The sequence below is a fragment of the Anarrhichthys ocellatus genome, unplaced genomic scaffold (genome assembly GCF_004355925.1).
Source record: "Anarrhichthys ocellatus isolate YVR2014 unplaced genomic scaffold, GSC_Weel_1.0 scaffold52, whole genome shotgun sequence".
In the NCBI taxonomy this organism is placed as follows: Eukaryota; Metazoa; Chordata; class Actinopteri; order Perciformes; family Anarhichadidae; genus Anarrhichthys; species Anarrhichthys ocellatus.
In genome coordinates this window covers 711,871-731,853 of record NW_022280082.1, presented here as the reverse complement: position 1 = coordinate 731,853, position 19,983 = coordinate 711,871, and the positions used below count along the sequence as shown (strand labels likewise).

Genomic DNA, 19,983 nt, shown 5'->3' with positions numbered 1-19,983 from the left:
TGCAGAGTTTACTACGAACATTTTATAAAGTATGCTGAATTGTTAAAGATGAACCTGCCTAGCGTAATGTGAAGTGCCTAAAATCACATGTTCATGCATTAGTAATAATAATCCAATAATATTCACTATAATGAAATAGCATTGACAGGCAACATTCTGCTGAATTTAAGTACTACTCACATTTATGCATCTACTCAAATGAGACTTTTGCTTAAGGATTATGAGTTACTGTACTTCTTATACAACACAAAAGCTCAGAATATGTAATTCAATCAAAAAAAAAAGATTTATCTATTTATACCATTTGACTCCCCGCTGTCAAACAACTTCCAAATATCCGTTTCCCTGTTTTTCCAGTCATTCAGAATATAAAAAAGGACATTAATTAACATGAATGCGTAGCATTGGCCAGCGATGAGACGTATGACCCCTTCCGCCTTCTGCCATGGCAACTTCAAGGGACGGGGGGCTATGGGAGGAGCGACGGTTGGAGGTCCAGGTGGTCGAGCCTGCGTAAAAACGCACCAAACACCCGCAAAGCAGTTTACGAAATAGTGAGCGTCATGAAAAAACCTCGATCCCTGCAGTTCCTGGTACTGTTGTGAATAAATAAGCTGTTTTCAGAGAAAGCCTCCTGAATTTTCTGCAGGAGAAACAACCAACAGAGCGGAACGCGCTTCGGTGGTGCGTCGCTGCGATCTCTCCAGAAATCGGGAAAAACGGGAACTTCAGACTTTTAGCCAAAGAAGGTGACCTGAAAGCAAGATCAAGACGGCTTGTCTCAGCGAGAAGTGGAGATATGTTCAAGAAAAGCAAGAGTAAAGTGCTGGTGGATTATGCGTCAGAGGAAGAGGACATGTCCTGGCGCTATCATCACTCCTACAAGGTAAAGAGACGGATGGAAAGGAAACTCGAACAAGTCACCACTAACAATGCCGGTTAATTATGTTCGGTGTCTTTCTTTAAACAACAGGGTTAAAATGACAAAATGGTAATGTATAAAATACATTTTTAAAACAGCTAACATTGTTTTACACAAACTATTATAAGTAAATTAATAATAAATCCATTAAATACTAGACATAAATGTTACAACCCCGCTTTTCAACTATTGTTTTTCCCTTGTGAGCTGCTAAACTTCCAAAAAAAGTGGCCAAATACACCTCATGCTGTTAAATTGAGACTGTGGAGCAGAGGGAGGAGGAGGAGGACAAGTGCTCAACTCATTGTCTCGACTGCAAAACTGTAGAAATATAGAAATATGCTATTTAAAAAGGGACAGTTCACCCCAAAATCAAATTTCCCCCTTACCTGTCATGCTATTTATCAATCTAGATTGTTTTGGTGTGAGTTGTTGCCTAGTTTTGGAGATATCGGCCGTAGAGATGTCTGCCTGCTCTTCAATATGACTGTTTTATTGTCCCTTAAAATGGAAAACCATCCCCCTTGTTCTTCATGGGATAGTACAGGAAAATAATTGCGATACAACACTAGAAAGAAAACTATCAACATCAAACCATCTGTATGCCATTAAAACAGGAATATATAGTAGAAATACTTTGACGTAAATTAGTGTCAAATCTGAAACTATTTGCGCACACACACACACACACACTCACACACACACACACACACACACTCACACACACACACACACACACACACACACACTTGCACAAGGAAAGGCCAAAAGTGCCAAAAGCACCTAACAGTCCTGTCTCATAAGAAATAGCTAGTGGACATGTTTATTTCTTCTGCTGCGTGCAGTAAAAATAATGTGCTATCATGAATCAAGGTTTTATGGTGAGAGTAACTATCAAACCATTTAAGCATTCGGGGGCATACTAACATGTCGTCCGGATTGTGACACTTGTGAATTAGTAAAACTACATATAAATGAAACTACAGAGAAGTTAAACAAAGGATAGTTTTTAAAACACAGAAGAAAATAATTTAAAAAGTTCATTGTAAAACATTGTGAACTTGTGATGCACCACTTCAGATTGTATCCACTGCCTGTACCTCCTTTAGTGCATTGCCATACTGAATGTCTAAATGTGTTATTAGGCAATTGGGAAGATCAGCCAACACCAACAGCATTTTTCATCTGTTGTTGTGATAATGTTGAGATCTGTGACCCGTGGCTGGGTTTTATTGGTCGCTCTTAACTTCCACCCTGGGAACCAACACATGTGGCCCTCACCCCCAAAGAGCGGACTTGAGTTCAGTTGGTGACACTGTCTACGGTGGTCACCAGAATTACTTTGGATGATGAGAGCTGATCTGAGGTCAGATCTGCAACTTCTCCTCACAATTCCTGGGAAAGTCATCAGGGAGGTCTCTTTGAGTCACTATGGCGATTAAGTACATGCCCGGGGTCAGGGGTCAGATCATAAAATGCTGTAAACACAGTGAAGAGCCAGATCCAGCCCAGCAGTGATACAGGATGAATCAATGATAAAGAGTTATGATAACACAGTCTGGACAGGCATGCTGAGCTCGTTCAAATCACTGGCTGATAGTGAGGGAAGCAGAGACGGCGAGACAGATTAGCCTCTTTGCGTCACAATCACATTGCATGAGTATTTTAGCCTCTTTTAAATTCTTTAGGAGTCAAAAGAAACATGGTAAATCAATTTTAAAGCTACAAAAAGGGAAATTTTAAAAGGAAAAGTCAGAGTTCGAAATAGGTTTACAAATAATGATTATTTTCAATATCTTCCCATTATTTTCTTGAATAATCAATGAATCGTTTGGTATGTCACACGTCAGAAAATAGTAACAAATGCTCATTACAATTTCCCCGAATGCAAGTTGACATATTCATTTTGTTTGTTTTGTCTGAACAACAGTTCAAAAACCAAATACATACATTTCACAATCTTAGAAGACAAATAAAAGCATCAAATCACATTTGAGAAGGTAGAACAACTGTGAGGCTGACATTTTTTAATGTCTGTCACTTTATAAATAAGGATTTACATTACAGTAATTTAGAATAGCATTATTACAGTAACTTGTTTTCACACACATTCTCACCTGGAGACTGCTCAGAACAGCCACAGTCTGATCTGGTGGCTACAGGGCATCACAACTGCTGCTTTTCCACTTTTTCCACCAGCATTATCAACATTATAGACAGCATTGTCTGAATCTTGTATAAAGTAATGGTTTCTCTCTTGATCAAAATGTCTGTTTTTTTATAGTCATTACAAGATACAGTATCTCTTTCTGTTGTACTTGTTTATTCTCTGTTATCTGTTTTTTTTTATGGTCGAGCAGATGGTCTCCATGTCGTGCCACTCAAATGAGTACTCAAACTGTACATCAGCGTCACCCATACAGACGGACACAGACAGAGACAGAGACAAGTATTAAGGGATAATACATCCATAAGACACACAGATGAAAAGAGGGAGAGCATAAAGGGGGAAATGAATATCTGTCCTCCCTCCACGGTGCTCTAGGGCGACCACAGTACAGGCCCTGTGCCGCAGCTTGCTTTCACTCACTATTGAAGTTCAACAGGCTGCAAGAGGCAGCTGTGAGCTTGCAGGAGGTACGTGTGTGCCTGTTTGTCTACGGCTTAAAGCGGTTACACACCTGAATACTTCAATAACACCACTCTAATACCACGGTTGGGGCCCGCTTTGTGAAGTGGGATCACGAGAGTACAGATCAGGTCTGAGCAAAAACTTCAGATGGCCTCACATATAAATCATAAGTGGAGAGGAAAAGAAAAGTTAAGCTGAGGGGATCATGTGTTGAAGGAGTAAGGGTTAAAATCATGGAGATGAAATGTGAGTTTTGTCTTAGTTCAAACCAAATCATTTTGATGTAAATGTTAGCCTTTTTACGTTTAATGGCTTGACATTGAAAATACGATTATTCGTCTTACAAAGATTTAGACCAGGAGGTTGAAACCCCTTAATCTCTATAAACAGATTCTCCATTCTAGCTGTTCCCCACTGTTTCCAGTCTTTATGCTAAGCTAAGATAACCATTGCCTGGCTGTGTAGCTTCATATTTAGTGCACACGTATGAGTGGTAGCAATATTCTCATGTAATCTGTCAAGAAAGAGAATAGGCACATTGTCTAACTATTGGTCAAGTGTTTGATGAAATATAGCGGTCGGCCTACTGCAAGCAAAAACATTTTCTGAGTCCCTGTTTTTGGAGAATGTGGAGTATTGTTGGTGTGCAATTGCTTTTTGGAAACTACTGTTGGTATGGTGTTGAAATTCACTCTGCGTCTTTATTGCCTAGTAATCTGGCTTCTTAAAAGACAACACTGTGGTAACATTTACACACTTGCACACAAACCCAGTCAAAGAATGAAAGAAAGCCAGACAGAGGAAAAAATGGCCCCCTGAGGTGCGAAAGCAGAACTCTTGCTTTCTGTTGTTAGGAACATTTGTTCTCCCTGAAACGCTACGCTCTCCCCCTGAATCTCCCCCTCTCCTCACTCTCTCTGTCTGCCTCAAGTTGTTAATGCTTTTACGCTCAAACAGTAGTTTGCAATCAATGTGTGTGAGTGTGTCTTTGATCAGCTCAGGTGGCGGAGACCCATTAGACTTTGCTCAGACATGTCCAACCACCATTTCTCCTCCCCTCTCTTTCTCTCTCTGAGATGTGAGAACTTCTTACAGCTTTGATGATTTTACAGGAATCCTGGCTCCACATCAGTAATCTCAGGCTCAGCTGCTCGTCTGATGACTTCTTGCTGCCCTCTTCTTATGGTTTAATGTTTTTAAATCTTTTGGAGCGAGTCCAAGTAAAGCACAAGTCAATGACAACCGTAAAAGTCAGTCACATAAGATGATAAAAACAATGAAACTATAATACAGTTTTTAAACAAAGGATATATGAAAAATGAAAAAAAAGCCTGGAGACTGAAGCACAATGGAGCCAAAATAGCTCCACTTATATACCCAAATCATGTACTGTTGAGGCAATAGGTCATGGATTTATTTTTTCTCTCTTTTGTTTGAATCTGCCCTCTGACTTCAGTGGCTTCCCCTCATCCTGCCCAGTCCTCCATCCCTCCATCTCACCCTCCAATTACAGCATGTTTATGTTACACCTTAGAAAAAGATTGCCCTCAGTTTTACAGGAAACCCTGCACACACGTCGCACACACACACACACACACACACACACACACTCACACATACACACACATAGCACACACACGCACACACACATCCCTGCCACAAAGTGTGGATGGTATGTGTGTTTGTTTTTTGGGGGGTTGCTGTTTGTGTTAACTCACTGCTGGTGTGTGTGTGTGTGTGTCACCTATAGGACAAAGACATAGAAGGAGAGGAAGAGGAGGAGGAAGCTGTCACTGCAGTATCCAAGGTAAACAGCACAACTTCACAGCTATTTGGACATAGCACAGACACAAACAAACTATTTGCTTCCAAATTCACGTCAGTTACCCCCCTAAAGTTATGCACTTGTCCAACATGCTCTTATCTTCTCACACATTGACTGCACACACACACGTGCACATGCTCACAATATTGCACTTTTGACTCATGGTTGTGTAACCCTAAATTAATCAGTGAATGCTGAATTACTTATTTCCAAGAAACCTATGAGCACGTCGCAAAACAAGAATTATTCTTTGTGGAGAAACTCAGTTTTACAGTCTTTAAAATCGTAGGTGTTAGTCGACTAAGAATGTCTTTGGTTGAGAACAGCCCTAATCCTTTGATTAACTCAATACCCCCAATGCATTCATGTGCACAGGCAGTTTCTTCTTGTCAGATGACCACAAAGTGTTTCTCGGTGCAGCTGAGGTCAATCAGGAGGGTCAGAGAACTTCTGTGTTTATCTGTAAACACGCCAGCTTTCAGCTGTCATCCACTGCTTTATCCTCAACCTTATCACTGGAAAATCCTTTTGTTTGTTGTTGTGGCGCATGTTTGTGTACTTGTACTATTATCCTTATTCTAAAACCCACAGTTTGGAACAGTGGAGTGAGGTCACTGTAGTTTAGGGTAAAGATTTAAAGTCTTGAGCATCATTTTTTCATCAGTAATAACAACATTGTGCTCACTAAGTTAAATGCTGATATCTGGGAACACTGCCCAACGTCAGACGGGGAAAGAAACGCAAGCAGTCAGATAATCATTCAAGTTTTAAAGAAGCCGGGTATGGTTGACACATCTGACCCGATTAAAAAGATGTTTGATAACATCGTAAACTGGAGAGTTTTTAAATTACATTTTACGAAAACATTACAACGTATCTCAAATTATAAAAAGTTACCAATAATGCTCAAATAACATTGGTTATATTAACTCTGAAACACACATTCCTTGATGTACCTATAGATAAAAGTAAAAGCTACAAAGGATTGACAGTTAAGTTGAATGCATCATGTGGCTCCTTTGGCATTTATGTTATATAGTACTTTATGATGCTGCAGTGACTTTCCCTTAACAAAGTTGATTTCTCTTGTGTTAAACTTCTTGCTGGAAACCATGTTTACACATTAGAAAGTGTGAATTAGGCCAAAAGTCATCGTGAGTTTGATGGAAAACTTTGTCATTATCTCTGTAAACTTGTGAATTGTAAATACTGGTTTTATGATGCAGGTTTGACAAATGGCCTTTTTGTGTGCAGGCAACTTTATCTGGAGTTGTGCCCACTCCAAAGAATGTGTGTGTGAGATATGTCACATCTCCTGGTCTGTATACAGACAACAAGTCTTTACTCTCAGGTGTGGTCCTGTCTGAAGAATGTATTGTCTTTGAACTCTGGCTGCCTTGAGTGCCTTCCCTTTGTGTATGTATGGCTAGGTGACTTAGTTCGCAGGACATATTTTACAGCTTGTCGTGTTCGTGAGGACAGGGGTTGCTGGGCTGGAGAAGGGAAGGAAACGCAGCATTCATTCGAGGAGCTGGGCCTTTTCGATGGGAACAATCACTGTGGAAGAAAAACAAGGCTGAAAATAGCTTCAGACCGCTCTGATACCGTGGACAGCTACAATTCTTCCACCATCGGCGGCTTTATGATCATATTAGGACACACAAAGTAGACATGGCGTCCTGGAAGTGGAGGTTAACTTTAACTGTAAAAGGCTGATTCCATTAATTTAACATTCCATTTTGGATATAAAATGACCAGGGAGTCATGTGAACTGCGGATTAATTACACCTTTTAACCGATTTTAACCATCATAGTGTGAAAAAATGTTTTTTTTTTTTTTTTTGGTGAGAATCACGAGTATATGCAACTTTTTGAAGGATATGTTTTTACAGCAATATAAAATAGATATTAGAGATAATTTATGACATGTTTAACAACCTAACAATAGACATCACGCCATCAAGCTACCAGCCCTCCGGTGTCGAGCCACGGGACTCACACCGTCGATCTGCCTACTCTCTGGTGTCGGACCACGGGCTCCACACCTTCCTGTCTTCCTTACTCTGGCTAAATAAAGTCTGTTTCACCGTACTCTGTCTCCTGTGGTCTTGCTATTGGGTCCTAACCGTGAACTCCCGTGACATGATATTGCAATACAAAAAAAAATCGCAATCATTTCGTATTGTATTGTGATAATATTGTATTATGGGGCCTCTGGTGATGCAAACCCCTAATCAGTAACTATTAAAAGTGAACGTGGGGTCACTAATACCTGAAACTGATGCTTTCATATAACCTTCAAAAGTATGGAGTAAAATTGATCTAAAGATGTGACATTGTTTTGTATTTATTTACAGATTGATAAATGTGAGTGCATGCATCGCCTGATTCGATGTTTCCACACAGAGCCACAAATGCATCCACGTTTAAGTGCTATTGTAAAACGAGGAAATCACGTGTAATTTGTGGGAAAGACATTTTTAAAATATGACAAAGTCATTGCAGTAGAAAATCAATGACCTGATTGCTGTCTGTTAAAAAACTGTCTGATAACAACAATTAGCAACTTTTCCAAATTCAAATGCCTCTTTAATCATCCAGCTTCCATCTCTGGCGTATGGATGGAGGAATTCGGTCCAATAAGAGCTCTATTGTTCTGCCAGGCGTGGAGCTGTAGGTAAATCTCCCCCACACAGCGAGCCTCAGTGAGCTGCTGGGTTTACCTACTTTTTGGCCGAAGGGATTACTGGGCACTGAGCTGCTTTGGATCTCGAGGCTCGGAGGTTAATGTTGAAGAGAACGGTAAATCATCAAGCCTCTGTATGTGCACACATGCACATACACAGCTGGACTTTAGCTACAGTTCATGCACATACACACACACACTAATACACTCAATCTGTTTTGGCATCTCTGGTTTCTTTTACTGCAAAGCTCGAACTACAATGAATCTGATCCACGGTGTACACTTGATGGCACACAGGAAACAAGAAGCAGAGCAAGGAGAGAGATGGAAACAGTAGAGACCTTGTTAAAATAGCTGAGAAGAATATTTTGTGAATAGTGTTTGATGATAAAAACTGACAGCGTTCTTGCCCTCTGGCATGTTCATGAGGATGAGATGCGAGTCGAGGAGGACCTAATTTTCCGTTTATCAGCAACAGTGCTTGCCTCCTTATTAGATACCAAAGTGAGCAGAGTGTTTACAAAACCATCAAATGTCCTTTTGAATATGAGAAGATATCACGAGTGGGATGACGAGTAATCTTGTGTGTGTGTGAACCGTAGAGCTTGTGTAGCCTGTAGAACAAGCAGATCTGTTTAAGTTCATGTTGTGAATCTTGAGCTCAGACCCAGTATTGTTCATGTTCCTGTTTAGTTCGACTGCTTTCATGTTAGTTGTTTGCTTGTTGTAGCTGCTGCCACATCCTCAAGAGAGATGTGTATACAGCGATTTGAATTGATCACCTCCTCAAAAGCAAAAGAAGCAGTTTAGGGGGTCGCCATGGTCGGATGCGTTCCTCAAATAGTGTTGTGAGAACTGAGAACGTTTTGACAACGGTAAAGCAAAGCAAGGCACGGATATGAGTAGGAGTAAATGTTATGGCCTTGACAGTTGACATTGGGAATACTTCCCTGGCACGGAGAGAAACGAAGCCAAAAGTTTGTTCCATAATCGCTGAGGAGGGCGGTATCTGTGCTCGGTGGAAAGCAGCGAGGGCAGGGAGGAATTCTGATGTGACGTGGGAGACGAGGGGAGTCTCAGAGAAGGTGGAGAGTCTTCCACTGGAATGTGCAGCACGATATTGCCAAGTCAATGCCGTTCAAGCTCTCTCTCTCTCTCTGTATTTATCTCTCTATAACACAGAATTTGTAGCTTTATTTATAGATTTGTGTCCAACAGAATGTTAAGCTAAGCTAACAAGCTACTGCTTACATCATACCACCCTCTTGTCTGTGTGGTAAATGTGAACCAAGAGCCAAATAGAGCTTCATATTTAGGGGGAAACAGCCTGGCTCTGTCCAGTTCCTTTGTCTTTGTTCTAAAATAAGATACAAAGCTACAGGCATAGCGTCACATTTACTGACCTGAGAGTAGTAGACAATCAATTATATTGTCCAACTCTTTTAAAAAATGTTCCAAAATGTCAAACTATTTTATTAAGTATGATTAGTGCAGCAGAAAAAATAAACTTTCTACTTTTGTGATACTTATTACCTTTTGTTAACATGAAAAGATGACTTAGGTTTGATGGAAAGCACATTTCATTAGTTCAGAGCCAATGAAGTCCATCGCAGAATTTCAAAACGTGCACATTCATCAATCTGAGCATGAGGCTGTTTTTCTAAATTCCTGTGAAGTTGACTTTACCCTCTTTGTAAAGCATAAATCACTCACAAATAGACATTAGAGATAACAAGCTAAAGTGCAACAGATGCTGGTAATAATTTCCGCTCTGCGATTCAAAATCAAATGCTCTCATGTCTGTCGATTTCTGTCAGGAGGCCAAGGTAAAGAAGATCATGTCCAAGAAAGAGAGGAGGGAGAAGAAGATGTTCTCCTCTAAAGATGACGAGCACTTCTTGTTGACCGGAGTAAAGTTGGCTGACCGCAGAGGGTGAGGTTACACACACAATAACTTTGTCATTACTTGTCTCACTCCAAAGAAACATGTTATCTTCATCACAAAGTTAATAATTAAACGTAGTAGGCCTATAGCATCACAGTTTGTTGGGATTTCACCATCTTGCTGAAACAAAGAGAGAGGCCCACATGTTATTTTGAAAGCCTAGATTGTGAAATCGCCTCAAACCCCCAAACAGGTGTCAAAACGTCACCCGAGTGTGAGATTTGGTTCAAACCACAACACTGGTGCCTCATTGGACGAGAGCCACGGGAACCCCAGGGACTCCCTGTGACACAGCCATGACGTCACCGAGGCTATATAGACCGGCTCATAACTTCACACTGCGTCGTCCAACGCTTTTAGCAACTCACGTTGCTAAAAGGAGCTGAAACAACGTTGGTGCCTTTAAAGAAAAAAACCTAAGTAATAGTCTTAACTTCGCTGGCCAACAAAACATTCTGATATTGACTGCCAGGTGGATATGAAGCCAGAAAAAGAGCCTCTGTAGGGGTGAAGGGGTCCGCATTTCAATCAGTACCATATTACCACTACCAGTAAATAAAATGTGTGTCAGACCAGCCCAGATTGTTGCTGGTTTACATCAATGTAAGTGGGATTAACTACTTGAAGTCCGCATTGGTGTTCAGGTGTATGCAGCAAAAATATTTACAAACTTGTACAAACACGTCCAACCACTTGTATTTGTTTGAATGTAAGACAAAGCTTAATTTGCCAGGAGTTATTCACTTTGAGACCCTCTGAGGAAGTGGAACATGTATGAGGAGGAAACCTTAAATTAATCACATCTCTGTGACAAACAACCGGGAATTCCTTGAATTTCTGCATGGGGAAAGTTCCTGTCTCCAGTGTAGATGTCTGGTACCCCACCCAGTGAGTCCTATTTATAGTTAAGATGAAAGCGGTAGACCGGTTATGTTATATGCTAAAACTTTGTGCAACAGCCGCTCTGTAAGTGTGTGCTTCTCTCCCTCTATTTGTTTTTCTCTTAAGGTCTCTCAAGAAAATCAAGGATGATGAGAAGGAGAAGGAAAAAAAGGAAAAGCCAGAGAAGGGCCACTGTTTCTGGGAGAGCGTTACCATGACCATGAGGCAGATCTCCCCCACCAAAAAATTGGAGAAGATGGAGGGCTGGGAGCCTCCACACCTGGAGAACTTAAATGAGACTGTGACCGACGAAGCCCCGGAGGACAAGAGCCAGAAAGGGGACTCGCCAGTGTCCTTCCCCGACTCTGTAGGCCTCCCGTTGGAACTGGCCTCCTGGGCGGGCCAAGGTCTTGAGGAGGACTCCTCCCGCTATGCTAATCTGTCGGACTCCAAGGATTCAACAGCTGCCGTCAGGTGGACATCCCGCGCCAAAGTCAAGTTGGCTGGCATCAGCAGGATGAGCAGAGGGATCGTGTCAGAAAGCGCTTGGGAGGGGTTTAAATAGGAGCCATTTCACCTTTGATACCCTCCCTCCTCACCTATGTACTGTCAGAAGATGAAGACCTGAACCAAAAATCTGCTTGTCTCTGTAGTCTAGTTCTGGACGAAGCCAGTGTTAACGACAACTGGTGTTGAGATGCTGTTGTAAAGCCCTGAACGTAACACATAATGTGATTTCAGCGTTAAAAGCCCTCGACATGCTAGTTTTATCAATGGGCTTTTGAATCACTGACATAAACTGTAAATAACAACAAATGAAAGCCTTAAACTATTTTACCATTTTAACTGTGATATCCACTGGCCTGGCATTTAGATATTTTGTATTGCCAAAAAATGAGAAGAGTGATTTTCATATAATTATTGTGGCTGTCAGTGGTAGAGAATCAATGAAGAATATGCAACTTTCTGTCTTTACTGCACTGAGTGAAGAATGGGAGTCAATTATGGGCTTAAAATAGATGCAATCATGGAACAGCTGATGAAAAAATGTGGGTCCGGAATATTAGTGTATGTGTTTGCATCTGCGTGTGTGTGAAAGAGAGGTTGATAAAGAGGAAGTGAGTTTGATGGACCTGCACGCACATTTGTTTGAGTGAATCACAGTTGGCATTGCTAAAGAGATTTGAATCTCTGTTGTGTTGGGAGCATGTGAGGGAAACAAATTGAAGCAACCCTCACAGTGTCATAGTGTGATACGTGTTTAAATCTGATGCTGAATAATCTTTTATAACATTTGTAATGCTGACCAGATAAAAGCCAAAACTCTGTGTATACTTGTTTCTCGAGAAAAGCAGAGACTTCATGCAGCTGTGCCTTGTATCAATACAATGACATCATGTGTGTGCTATCAATTTGAACTAGATCATCCTCTGTGCACAAAACAGATGAGCTCATCTATGCATGTGCAGATGGGTCGACCCAGCATACACTTTAGCTGCGTCAGCCATCGACACTCAAACTGGTTTCCAGTTACGATCCCTGGATGCTGTTAGCTTCACCAGCAGGAGCAGCACAAGTGTTTGTGTGTTACATTATGAAAAGTCTTTTAATGCTGTTTGTATATCTGTATATTGTGTAGGACTGAGACAATGAAGAGTAATTTCATTTCTACAGTGATTTGTCTTTTAGGTGAATAAGAAACGTCATGCCACTGGTCTTTTCTTCTTCTTTGTTTTGTTCTGTTTACTGAATTTGTTTGATACTGAAGTCTGCTTCATTGCAGCCAGAGGTGTACACAGATACTGGTGCACTTCCAGGGATGCATGTATCCTGTATTTATTCATTAAACAGCTGGGTCACATTCTCTCAAGCAGAATAAAGATTTAGTCCGACTGTCTGGCTCTACTTTATTCAACACATTGCAGTCTGTAGTAGTGTTTTCACGATACTGGAGTTTCTAACTTTGATACAACCTTGAAAATATATTTTCATGGGGAAATACAATTTTAGATTATTTTTAAAGTTACTGTGAGGAACATTTAACAAGTTATAAAACAGTCTCAATTTAATACTGATGCCTCTATATGACCTCCATAAATATAGACCATGAGCAAAACGATTGGCCATTTCGATATAGTTTTTCTTAATGCTTGTCATCGGTGCTACCGGTTTGGATTCTGCGCAAAAACAGGTGAAATCATGCAGGTTCACCAGAAAGTCCTTTATCTCAGACTCCAGCAACCAGTCCACGGCGGACTGACCCAGATCCGGCTTTGCTGCCACCTTCGACCTGCAGACGGAAGCTCCGGCTGGAGGTGGAGAGCTCAGCAGCAACATCTCAAATATCTATTTCTTCTTTTTTTCCATTGAACTGCCTTTAAAAAGATTGCCACTGGAGCATAAGAGGAAGACTATTAATCATTAAGCTTCGCTCCTGCTGTCAATAACAAACGAGTTTTCCTCGTTAAAGTGGGAAGACATTTCTGTCCAAATCCAAGGAGTGGAAACTACAATTAGGTCGAGTCTAAAAAAATATATGTTATACAGGCAACAGTGCAAATAATTCCCTGCGTCTCCGCAGTATAAAATGAAGAACAGAAACAGGTTTTTAGAAATGTTTAATTATTTATAGCTAGTTCATGTCCCATAAAAGTCACGATGGTTCCACCAGGAGTATTGAGACGGTAACGGATTATTACAAAAGTTGGAGGAAAGATACAAAACTATTTTTCCCCATAAATAATGTTTAACATTTCCTGTCTGTCACTTGACAGTTCTGACTAAAGTAGATTGTAAAACCTACGGAGTTTTTTTAAAAATGATTTTCTCTTATTAATGTACAGACAACAGCAAGAATTCACAAAGGACAACATACAGCATGTAAACAGAGACTCAAACATGACAGTTATACCACCATATTATTTAAATACCACCAAAACAGACCAGAACAAAAAGCAGAATAGTTAACCCCATTAAACAAACAAATAACACGAGTCATCCTATTCTGCCACACTGTAAATATTCCTGCCTTTTTCCATTAAAAAGACAACAACCTCTTGGACATTACCTATCAGCACTTACCTAGCATAAACATGCTACAATTCCTTCTACATATAAATCCTTTCACATATTACATTTAAATATTATTTTTGTCGTTCCTCTCATGAATAGCCTTTTTTTTTGTCGAAAAGACAAACATTTGTGCAGGAGGAGGAAAAACATTAAAGTACTTTATATTTCAACATTCTTAAAATCTACAAACTTGTCTTTGTCTTATGGAAACACTTGTGCGTAAGGAAATGAAGAAATCTCTTTCAGTTGAAGCCCTTTATATTTGGGTAAACAACCTCAAGGTCTCGCACACTCTCGCACACTCTTGCTTTGGGAGTGAGCGTAAACGGCGGTTCACTTGAAGACCAACACGGAGGGTTTAGAACTTGAAGAGGTCGATAAAGTGCTGTGGAGAAATGGGTATGAGGCAGCTGTCTGGATCGTTGGCAGTGCATGGATGGCCACAGTCCTGGAAGATAGTCAACAACCACATCGTTAGAATGAAGGGAGACCAGGAGAGCACAGAAGCTTACAGTTCAGACACAGCAACCAGTAGCTACTAAGAACATGGAAGGACTTCAACACAGACTTAGTGATGGATTTACAAGCAACTGGTGCAACCTGACATTAGTATACACAGAGAAACATTTGTGTTAAACTAAATGACAACAGGCCGTTTTCTTTCAGACACAAGAACTCAACATTTAGAGGAATTTATGAACTTTAAGAATGCGGTTAGAGGTCATTAAAAAGACAGCAGAAAGAGCGGCATTGTTCGCGGAACACACCTCGGGCAAAACATGATGAGATCAAGAGAAACTGAGAATAGAACCAGACAAAGCTTAACACGTGGGAAAAGATAAGTCACAAATGTGACTATCGCGGAAACATGACACAAACTGGGACGGAAAGTACCTTGAATGACAAAGCCAGGTGGCGATCCTTAAGGAATCAGGGAGAAGGGGAACCAGGAGAAGAGCCGGGAAGGAAGGGAGACGAGCAAAGGAGAGGGACGCAAAGAGGGCAGAGGTTAAAAAGTATAGAGATCCCAGTCAAGGAGGAGAACAAGATTGTGTTAAGTAAATAATCGCAAGGAGGGGGGGATAGAAACTATAGGAAAAGCTGCATTTTACATCCAAGTACTGTTAGTATGTGCCGATGGTTTATGGTCAGATCTCATGCGTCAATGAAAGCAAACAAGTAATCTGTTTGATCTCTGACCGATAAAAACAAACGTCCTGGTGGACAAAAAGGATAATCATTACCTCATCGATAATGTATGCTTATCTGTGTGACTCATTATTTTGACACTGTCCTCAAGTTTTAACAATAATTTCATCTGTAACTAGTCAAAGCAGAAAGGTCATGTCAGGGTTTATTTTTCCAAATATTCCCAAATATTAACAGTATTAAGTTGAGATTCCAATTGCTATTGAAAACCTTTCTCACGGCATGCAAGAGACAGATATCAGTGAGAGAAAGGCTGTATGGTTGGACCAAAGTCTCTTTGAGTCTTTAGAAACAATAGAGTGTGTACCAAAGACTGTAACAAATGATAATGGATGTTTTGTCTCTGGCCAAAGGAATAAGATGTGCTTTGGTACTAGATTTGATAGACTCTAACCCTGACCCCTGTACAGTTTAAGATATATCAGGTCTGTGAGAAACGTCTCGTTGAACGGTGCACTTTTCATTTTCTGTACACACACTCTGCCTCAAGGTGAAATTAGGTTTTCTACTATAGAACCAAAGGCTGTTTTTCTTTTGCTGCAAGGAAATATTGCCTTATACATAAAACCACAGAATGGAACATTGGTACATTTTTCTGTAAAAGGCCATATTACACAAACTGCCACCTTATCCATGTTCTCTAATGATGCCAAAAACAGTAGCTGCAACCTGTCATCTTGTGGACAAATTATTTGTCACTCCTAGAACCTGCACCGTTTTTGATGAGAGCGCTTTTAATGTTTTGGAGCCCCATCTTTGTGTGAGCGACAGAGATATTTTAAACTACGTTTACATTTAAAAAACAGGATTAAGGATCATTTGAGCACTGAATGCACTTGCCTTAACATGAAATGAAAAGTATTTGATTGATGCAGTTTACTGGATTGCTTTAAGTCTGTAGTATCTTTTATATGATTCTTTTAAATGTTGATGTGAACTTTTTGCGATTTTGTTTTTAAGTCTGTTATCTGTGCTTTTATGCGATTTTCCTTTCATGTAATGTACAGCTAGTAATTTACTTGCAGTCTGATGAACCGTACTGGCTCGTCACATGGTGTTTCCTAGATAATATCAACATGGTTGCAGGTGTCTGTGTGTGCGCCATCTTTCCGTTTACCTTCCAGAAGAGGATTTTACAGTTTTTACAGAAGTGCAAGGTGTCGCCGTACTGCTCCTTCATTGGATAATGCTTCTTCAGGGTGAAGAACATCAGCTTCCAGTCCACTTTTTCACTGTTGGATAGGACCAAATTCCTACAGAACTGCACATGAATGGAAGGAAACACACAATTCAAAAAACAACTAAAACACAGAGGAAGGGGATGTAATTAGACCTGCAGCTAAGTGCAATTAGATATAATTGAGAACAATATCTCATTAACACCAATCCTGAGTGGGTGTCTATACGATGTGTGTGAGATAGTGTGTGTGTGTGTGTGTGTGTGTGTGTGTGTGCGTGCCTGAGCTGACAAAACAAATTGAGCAATTCTGTCCTCTAGTGGTCAAAAGGTGAACTACTTAGCAGACGTCTCTTTGGATGGGTAACTATGAACTATTATTGTAAGTTTTAAGCACTTTTAAAATCATTATTAAAATGTCAGAAGTTGCTGTACATACTCCTTATCCATGTCTGATTAAACAAAAAATATGTTCTCTCACCTGTTTGTCTGAGAAGTGAAAGTGGCAGAGTTTCCTCCACAGTATCCTGTCCTCACTGAGGCTGTGCAGAGCAGGCATGGCTTGCCCGACGTTAATGATGTCATAGGCATCAGATAACTCGCAGAGAATCTTGTTCTGCATGTGCAGCGGCAAGTCCTTGAACGTCATGCCGTTGCACATTTGCTGGGAAGACGATTAAGAGCGACCCATTAAAATTCAAAACTTGGACTGAACAGAAAAACTAAAATATTCCTACATGAGTAGTGTACCACTGATAACGACGTGTTACGATTCATACACAGTTGAAAATGAAATCACCAGGGTCCAATAGATTAGTTTCCAATACTTCCCTTTCCATATTTCATGTTCCTCACTCACTGAATTCAGCTTCGCTGTAGCAGCATGTAAAGCCAGCAGTGGCACTGCCTCAGCAGCACAGAGGTCAGTAAACCTACTGCACTGCTTCCCTTTTAAAAGTCACATTTACATACAGGCGGCTCAAATTGGACCTGGAGGCGTGTTGAGGCCCAGAGTATGCTGAAGCAAGTCTTGGGATGGACTAAACACGATGGAATACACACATGCAGATGTACAAACACAAACACCAGTACGCCTTCTACCTCGGGGATCTGCAGGTTGTTGATCTGCTGCTTCCATTTGTGAATGGTCTCCAGTCGGCACAACCAGATGTTGACGTTGCCCACGAGGACACACCTGCCAAAATGGATCGTCAGATTGTGCAGCGTCAAGCTCAGGTCCTGCAGCAAATCCTTGACAAGGCGCGGGTTGTAGTGGTCGTCTAGAACTAGTAGTGACATTTTAAAAAAAAAAACATAAAAAACAAACGAACAAAACAAATATTTAAAGTCTAAACATTAGCAGCCAAAATGAAACATTATGTAAGAAAATGTTTCCATGTCCCACCTTAAATACCTCGAACTGAATATAAGGGAAATGCAAATCCTAAATTAATCGCTGAGAAGACCCTACTTTATATTTTTTCTGAAAAAAAGACTTTACATGTGGCAGACTAGATCTGTAATTTGTTCCACTAGGCAACACAAATAAACTACAAATACTGGTTTTGTGGTTAGGCATTCAGTGCAATAACACTAGCGTGACTTAACAGTAGTCTGAGAAACAGCTCAGAGGATTATCATTTGGTAAAGAAATGTTCTTTCTGTAAAATATAATGCTACTTTTACAAACACAGAAAGGGCCTAAATTAGGTGTAGGGTGCAAAGAAAAGTGTGCTGACAAAATGTCTATCCAACATCTCCGTCTCAGGCCTCCTTACCCTTTCGTACAATCTTCTCCAGTATGTTGAAATAGTTTTTCTGTGCAGCTCCACTCAAAGAGGTCAGCTGAGACCTGGCTATTAACTGGAAAAGCTGTGGGAGAAAACAGAGTTAGACTGGTAGAGTAAGAGTCGCTTGTACGAGTCTTAAAACAGTTTCAAAATCAACATGTGTGATCTTAAATCGCTCACTTTTGCAACATAGTTGAATCTTCTCAAGTCCTGAATGGCACTGGAAAAGTCTAGACGGTTGAGGGCTTCACCAAGCGTGGAGTACACATGTCGCTGTGTGTGAAAATACACACGCGTAGATTTTTGTTAGTAAATTCTGCTGTTTTAAAATCAACAGCCTTCACGTGAAATTTTCTAGTAACAGCTGCAGCGCTCACTTCTTTTGTGCTCCTGTTGTGCACGCAGATCCATTTATCCACGAAAATAACTGGACATGGAAAAAAACAAACGAGCACATAATTCATCAGAGATTAACCCAAAACCTATGACTGGTAAACATTACGTGTAACACATTGTAAATACACGTAAAACCAAAAAATAGCCATCCATACAGTGCTGTCAGCTTCAATATGCCAATTAACTAATTAATTAATTGACAAGTGAATGAAAAGTAAGTCCAATACATGTCAAGGCACACAAAGTTTTCAATAGGTGCTGGTCCCTTTACTGCAATTTATGACTTGCACTTCCTTTTATTTCTGCTGTTTCTTTCATTTTTGTACCACAGACTCCTCCTAAAGTCAAAATAGGGATTATGTGTTGCTGAAACTCACACTGAGATTTGGTGTTATTGTTGTAGAGGTCCTTTTTCCTCTTCGTGGTGGCGAGCTCACACACATCTCCAACAAACAGATTCTTATTGTTGTCATTGCAGAGCCTGTTCGGACACAGAAGGCATACCATGTCAGTGTGACTGGTGCACCTGAAATACAATTAAGAACCAGTGAAAAGAAGCCTGGAGGAAGTGGGTGACTTCTTACTGACGTCCATCCTTCATGGCAAAGAAGAAACCAAACAGAATGTAAAGGCCCATAAATTCTTCTGGTAAAACATAGAATGGCTTCATTGTAAAAATAAGCAGACTAAGACAGAAGTAACATAAGTCACAATAGTCAAGATGTGACATAATCATTCATAATAGGCATTTTGAACTATTTTCTGATAAAAGAAAAAAAGATGAATCAAGAAAATCTTGGCAGACTATTTGGCCACATTACAAAACTGTACCTCGGGTTTTTTTTTTTTTTTTTTTTTACACCAACTCTGTGCCCAGGATCCTACAAAGTAGAAGGATCATAATGCATTCAACTTGACTGGAAGAGCTTCAGGATCTCATATAAAATCCTATTATTTTCATTTAATACAGATGGTAGTAAGCCTTTGCTGCTGTAGAAAATGATAAATTGGTTGCAACAAATACAAAACTGTTGTTCCTGCAACAGGTCCCAGACTTCACTCAACAAGGTATTTATTCTAATAGAAAACTCAAAGCGCTATTGTTCTGTTTGTGAGCTTTCAGAAGCTGGAAGAAACGTGTACTCCATCAAAATGATGATGAGTCACAAAGTGGCTGATTTGAACACACATGCTTTGGGATTATGGAACTAATTTACTTTTCTCTCCAGCATAACTGAAGGCATGGCTTTGCTTGTCTGTGAAGTCAACAGAAGAGTAATCCATTCATCCAATTGCACAGACATGCACACAAAACACACATGCGAGCACAGTAACCAGCTCGGCTTTTCAACACAGGTTGCATGCGGAGCACCGGCCTCCACAGAGCCAATAACAGACATCACACACACACACACACACACACACACACACACACACACACACACAC

At 40.4% G+C, this 19,983-nt stretch overlaps 2 protein-coding genes across 4 annotated transcripts in view; one reads left to right on the top strand and one right to left on the bottom strand.

Moving 5' to 3' along the window:
• Nucleotides 1-503: 503 nt before the first annotated feature.
• Nucleotides 504-12,914, top strand: si:ch211-225h24.2 (testis development-related protein). The gene is made up of 4 exons (XM_031870343.1): nucleotides 504-886; nucleotides 5,305-5,361; nucleotides 9,883-9,998; nucleotides 11,019-12,914. Exons 1-4 carry the CDS (start codon nucleotides 800-802, stop codon nucleotides 11,455-11,457), a joined length of 699 nt encoding a protein of 232 aa, XP_031726203.1. The 5' UTR covers nucleotides 504-799; the 3' UTR covers nucleotides 11,458-12,914.
• Nucleotides 12,915-13,493: 579 nt separating this feature from the next.
• Nucleotides 13,494-19,983, bottom strand: part of fbxo25 (F-box protein 25) — a 9,425-nt gene continuing 2,935 nt past the window's right edge. For 2 of the 3 annotated variants that reach the window (XM_031870341.1, XM_031870340.1), the window contains 9 exons: nucleotides 18,914-19,017; nucleotides 18,518-18,567; nucleotides 18,321-18,413; nucleotides 18,129-18,222; nucleotides 17,452-17,636; nucleotides 16,832-17,014; nucleotides 16,291-16,434; nucleotides 14,859-14,885; nucleotides 13,494-14,412 (listed from right to left, as the gene is read on the bottom strand). In XM_031870341.1, the coding sequence (XP_031726201.1) occupies nucleotides 14,323-14,412; nucleotides 14,859-14,885; nucleotides 16,291-16,434; nucleotides 16,832-17,014; nucleotides 17,452-17,636; nucleotides 18,129-18,222; nucleotides 18,321-18,413; nucleotides 18,518-18,567; nucleotides 18,914-19,017 (970 nt within the window). In that variant the 3' untranslated portion in view covers nucleotides 13,494-14,322. The remainder of the gene's footprint in view (nucleotides 14,413-14,858; nucleotides 14,886-16,290; nucleotides 16,435-16,831; nucleotides 17,015-17,451; nucleotides 17,637-18,128; nucleotides 18,223-18,320; nucleotides 18,414-18,517; nucleotides 18,568-18,913; nucleotides 19,018-19,983) is intronic. The other variant, XM_031870342.1, reaches the window with a different exon arrangement.